Genomic DNA, 6,000 nt, shown 5'->3' with positions numbered 1-6,000 from the left:
GAAGTGAATGAGTGCTGGATCCAGGGGGATGTATGCCTTCTGGGAGAAAATAGTGCTGGATCCAGGGAGATAGAGCCTTTCTGGGAGGAAAAAGTACAGGATCCAAGTGGATGCAGCCACACAGAGAAAAAGTTCCTGATCCAGGTAAATGCAGTTTTGGGGGTGAATGAGTGCTAGATCCAGAAGGATAGAGCTCTTCTGGGGGTGGGGGGTGGGATTACTGCTGGATCCAGGGAAGAAGAGCCTTTCTTAGGGGGGATAAGTGCTGGATCCAGGTGGATGCAGCACTTCTGAGAGAAAACTGTGCAGGATCTAGGTAGATGCATCACTTCTGGGAGGGAATGAGTGCTAGATCAATGGGGATAGAGCTCTATTGGGGGAGGGGGGGGGTTAATGCTGGTATCCAGGAGGCTGAAGCCCTTTCTGAGAATGAACAGTACAGGCTCAAGGTAGATGCAGCAATTTTGGAGAGGAATGAGTGCTGGATCCAGGAGGCTGCAGCAATGTGTGAGAGAAAAGTGCTGGATCCAGGTAGATGTAGTAATTTGGGGGTGAATGAGTGCTGGATCAAAGTAGATAAAGCAATTTTAGGGGACAATGAGTGCAGGATCCAGGAGGATGCAGCACTTCTAATGAGAAAAGTGCTAGATCCAGGAGGATGCAGCCCTTCTAAAGAGAATAAGTGCTGGATCCAGGAAGATACATCCCATCTGTTGGGAATGAGTGCGGGATCCAGAGGAATACAGTGCTTCTGGGGGGGAAGGAGTGTTGGATCCAGGGGGATGCAGCCCTTCTAAAAAGAATAAGTGCTAGATGCAGGGAATCAGTGCCAGATCCAGGAGGATACAGCCATTCTAAAAAGAATAAGTGCTGCTGGATCCAGGAGGATGCAGCCCTTCTAAAAGGAATAAAAGCTGGAGTAGGGCAATGCTGCCCTTCTGCTGAGAATGAGTGTGGGATCCAAGAGGATGTAGCTCTTCGGGTGGAGGGGGCCGGGGGGGGGGGGGGGGGAATAGGGCTTTTCTGGGTTGAATGAGTGCTGGACCCTGGGAGGATACATCCTTTCTGAGAGAAAACAGTGAAGAATCCAGGTGGTTCTAGCCCTTCAGAGAAGAATGTTTTCTGGAACGAAGTGGATCCAGCCCTTTTGAGAAGAATGTGTGCTGGACAGAACTGCAGCACTGAGGGTTATTGCTGGAAGAGGAAGTACCTTTCCCTTTGGATAAGGATTTCTGCACTGTAAACAATATAGCGATCTGTTTTTAAGGTGGGGATCCGGGAGATCTTTAAGAACGTTTAAACAAGCAGCATAAGTTGAGACTTGCTAAAACTGTTTAAGGAAGGCTTCTCCAGCTCTTTTAAACTGCTCCCTCCTTCACCCATGAGAATAAGTGTCCCAGATCAGTCCGACTCAAATCTGGTAACATTACTCTGGGATCTGTAGCTTCAACAGCCAGCAAACTGAAATCCCTAGTAAAACCGCTAGGAAAACCTCCATTCGGGATTGGCAAAGCTTCAGACATTTACAATACGCGCGGACGACTGTGAAAAAGCAGCACAGGGAAAGAAAGCATATGGCTCACGGATTTAAAAACCAGGTACTAGGTACTGTACTGCAAATAGCGCTCCACGACGTAGTTCGCCCGAGCTTTTCCTGACGTCACAAGGCCTCGAGCCGGGGAACCCGGGCCAACCACCGGAGTCCACCTTCGACGACTCGGCCCTCTTCCCCTGCCTCCACGTTATCCTATGAAGTGAAAGGGGGCGGTGTCAGGGGCGGTGTCTACCAATCCGGACCCACCACGACCCAGCCGAACGGGAGCCGGAGCTGGTAGAAGAAGAGCGCTGGGACTGGGAGCACCAGAAGAATTACTTGTCAGTGTAGCGGCCAGCGACGTTCTGTGCCTGGGGAGAGGCCTTGCCTTGCATTATGGTGTCGCCCTGCGCTTGCGCTGACAAGCTGCTCTCCTTCCTGCCTCTGCTATTGGTCCTCTTGGACCTCCACTATGAAGGTAGGAAGGGATCCGGAGCTCACAGAAGCTGGGTAGTAGTAGCTCAGTCGAGCCGCTGGCTTTATGGGAAGTTTGGAGGGGTTGTTAAATGGTGCGGGTGTCAGCCTGATCTGTCTGGAGGGTGGACGTGGGGCTCCGGGCCTAGGTGACACCTGGGGTTTTCCTTTCCTCTGGGTTGAGAGGCTGTATACGAAAGGAAACCCTGGTTTTTGAGAGCTGGGGTTCACTCCCGTCAGGGCAGGTGGGGTGCAAAAGACTGTCACTAAGGTCCTGATATAAACGTTTCCCCATTGCCTCAGTCGCAGGGCAGCCTGTCCTCGGCGCTGCGTTGAAAGTATATCACGGTCTCGGAGCTGTGCTGTCAAGTGACGGCAGGCGGGAGCTGAGGTTAAGGAGGTAAATTTTCCGAGTTGAGCTGACATCTTGCTTATTGGAACTCGCAAAATTACTCATATATAGTAATAAAACAGTAGCAGGTATTTTGGGTTTTTACTCTTACCCGGATCCTCCATCGCTGCCCAAAAAGAAAGGGTGATATCCAGAGAGAATGATTAAAGACTGCTAAGACAGTAGTAGAAGTTGGTGACAGCTTAATCTACTGCAATGTAGTTCGTAGACATACGATCGGGATGTACTATAGGGGTATGGTATTCAACAAGTGTATACACAAAACTTTTTATAACTCAGAAGAATTCTTGGATCTCTTGCAGTACGGGATAAATAAGATAGTCGTGATATGCCATGCATGCCAAGCTGAATAAAAAAAAAGGCTAGATGTGAAGTTAACACAGTTTTAGCTTGTCGATATGAAAACAAAGCGGCAAAAGTTGTGCATAGTTGTTTATATATGTGTAATATAGTGTGGTTTAGGTTAGTCCATTGGAAAGTATGGAAATTAATAAAATAAGTATAGTTAAAAAGTTAGCAGCTCCTTGTGTGAGATGGACCACGCAGGGGCGTAGCCAGACAGCAGATTTTGGGTGGGCCTAGGCAAGAAGTGGGTGGGCACCAAGTGTTCTCCACCCCACCAAAAAAAATATCTCAGCTGGTGGAAAATGCTTCTCTCCACCTTGGCAGTCTGCTGTAGGCATGCGCTGAAAACTGAGACTGTGCAGGTGCCGGTATCATGATGGTAGCGTTTTCGTTACCATCAGGGGGAAGTCTTCAGCTGGCAGAGATTGGGATCCCCACCAGCTACTGCTAAATGTGTATTACTGTTGGGTGGGCCTGAGCCCTATGTGGGTGGGCCCTGGCCCACCCAAGCCCACCTGTGGCTACGCCACTGGGACCACGTGTGTATATACTTACCCCCCCCCCCCCAACTTGAGTGCATTACTGGTCAGTTGCATAGTGTTTCATGGGGATAATTTTATAAGCACTTTCTGTATGCAAAACATGTTTTGCATGTAGGAAAATGTTAAAATTCTGTGGATGAATATGTGCACACAAATATGTGTTCTGACAAGATTGCATGCACTTTTATGTGGTCTCTGAAATGTTCCTTGAATAGTGTTTTATATACATGTGATACATGTATCCAAAATAAACATATATTCACATAGTTGCACTTGCTTACATAAATTTACACTTGCTACATGACATTTTTGTAGTTCTGGGACCCTGTTTTATAAATTGTCACATAAAAACCCACATGGGCCATCCAGTGTGCCCAATAAGATAAATGTATAGCATATGATGCAATGTAACATTTCTTGATCTTGATCTGTCTGGTGCTTTCTAAACAGGTGCATTTTTTGAAAGTTTTTATTGTTTTGAATTTGGAATTATTTTGCATGTAGTATACATAAAACTACTTTGGTTGTAGCCACAGAAAGACGGTATATCAAATCTGTGACCGTTTACCCCTTTACATTAATGCTGCATAAAAACTGCCATGTGGAATTTAAAGATGATCAAAATATTTCATAGTGTTCTGAACCTATTATCAGGGCCTATTCAGTACCTTGGCCCCTTTTAATATTCTGAATAACAATCCTTATTTTTTGGATTGGGATGTTCAGGTAGTCTAATTGTTACACTCTTAGGCATGATATATTTAAAAGTTGTTGGAAGTAAAATGCTTATGCCTTTCCATATGTTCATGTTTGTCATGTACAAAGATTTCTTTAAAACAAATTCTCACTATAGGGTCCTTTTTACTAAGCTGTGATTTAAAAAATGGTCTCAGTGTGCCCTTACTCAGGTCTTCGCTATGTGCCAAAGCCATTTTTACTGTAGCTGTAAAATGGTTGATTTTAACTATTCTTGAACTAATGACCATGCGCTAATTTTGCTATTAGTGTGTGTCCTTTAGAAATAGTGCATGAGCACTTACTGACACCTGTTTTGTAGGCGATAAGGGCTCACACGCTCATCCTGTGTTAATCAGAACACAGTAATGTAGATGTGCTAACTGTTTTAGAGTAGAAATGCTCATTCTCCTCCCCGTCACACCCTCTACATGCGCAGATTTGAAAATTTACCACAAGTGAACAGCAGTTCAAAAACAAAAGAATGGAAGATACCCAGATAGTCTTTTTATTCTTAAAACACAATGAAGATATTCTCTCAATGCAGTCTTCACATTCAGTATACAGGATACACTTGACAAGAAAGCCCAACACAGGCTGTGTTTCGGCACATATGGCTTCATCAGGGGACCTGTCATAATGATGCATGTTTCAGTGCTGCAAGTGTGTAAAGCATACAAAATGTGTAAATCGAAACTGGGGAACGGCTCCTGACCAAATGTAAAGCTAAACAGCCGTTCCCCAGTTTTGATTTACACACTTGCAGCTTGCAGTATTGTGACGTGCATCACTCTGACAGCTCCCCTGATAAAGGAATATGTGCCGAAACACGGCCTTTGTTGGGATTTCTTGTCAAGTGTGTTCTGTATACTGCATGTGAAAGCTGCATTGAGAGAATATCTTCTTTGTGTTTTTAAGAATAAAGACTTTATCTTGGACTTTGGGAATCTTCCACTCTTTTTTTTTGTTGTTGTTGTTGTTTTTGAACAGATTTGAAAATTACTATAGTACACCTGAGTGTGTTCTGTGAAAAGCCATTTTAAGCTGTAGTAAGTTCATACTAGTTCTTACTGCAGCATAGTAAAAGGACCCCAGTGCCTCGCATCTGAGTAGGATGTACTCGTTTCCCTCCCCTCCCTATTTTGTATTGCGGTGATGTAATTGGGGACCCTTCCAGACTTTCATAATATTGACCAGTAGTTCCCCATTGTATTTTATTTATTTATTAGGATTTATTTACCGCCTTTTTGATGGAATTCACTCAAGGCGGTGTACAGTAAGAATAGATCAAACATGAGCAATAGGCAATTACAGCATTAAAAATATTCAACTAACAATACAAAGTATGGCATTGCAATGTCAACACAATACATAATAGAACGTTATAATTGATAGTGAAAGGTAAGGCAAAGTTGTAACATATAGATGGGATGGGTAAGAAAGTAGGAAGAATTAGAAAGTACGGTGACTGATTTGAAGGAAGTTGCACATGAGGTCAGAGAGATGGTTTAATATTATCTCAGCTAGGGTAGGACTGGATAAACATGTAGGGTAGGACTGGATAAACATGTCCTGCTGCAGTATGTGCAGCCCGAGTCAATCCTTGTGTAAGTGAGATTAACAAGTTAGTTACTTTTTCCATTAAAGGCTTGATTGAACAACCAAGCTTTCACTTGCTTCCTAAAGTAGAAATAGTCTTGTGTTAAGCGGAGTTTGTGTGATATAGCATTGTTCTTTTGATCCATATTGGTATTAAATTAACAGTATCTTTGTTTATTTTCTGCATTTATATCCCACATTCCTTGTCATCAAGCAGATGAAGCCATTACGTATGGGTTATGTCCATCAACCAGCAGGGGAGATAGAGAGCACTCAAACTTTCACAGTGCCCTCTTGGCCAGCTAGCTCCACTGCCTCTTCAGTATTCTCTATCTCCCTTAGCAGGGTGGCTGCAGCTT

General features: G+C 44.2%; 1 protein-coding gene across 1 annotated transcript in view; it reads left to right on the top strand.

Moving 5' to 3' along the window:
• Positions 1-1,813: 1,813 nt before the first annotated feature.
• Positions 1,814-6,000, top strand: part of DNAJC3 (DnaJ heat shock protein family (Hsp40) member C3) — a 114,508-nt gene continuing 110,321 nt past the window's right edge. The window contains exon 1 of the mRNA XM_030201371.1: positions 1,814-2,012. Within this exon, the coding sequence (XP_030057231.1) occupies positions 1,931-2,012 (82 nt within the window). The 5' untranslated portion in view covers positions 1,814-1,930. The remainder of the gene's footprint in view (positions 2,013-6,000) is intronic.

This window comes from Microcaecilia unicolor, chromosome 4 (assembly GCF_901765095.1).
Source record: "Microcaecilia unicolor chromosome 4, aMicUni1.1, whole genome shotgun sequence".
Lineage (NCBI taxonomy): Eukaryota > Metazoa > Chordata > Amphibia > Gymnophiona > Siphonopidae > Microcaecilia > Microcaecilia unicolor.
This window is presented reverse-complemented; position numbering and strand designations above follow the sequence as displayed.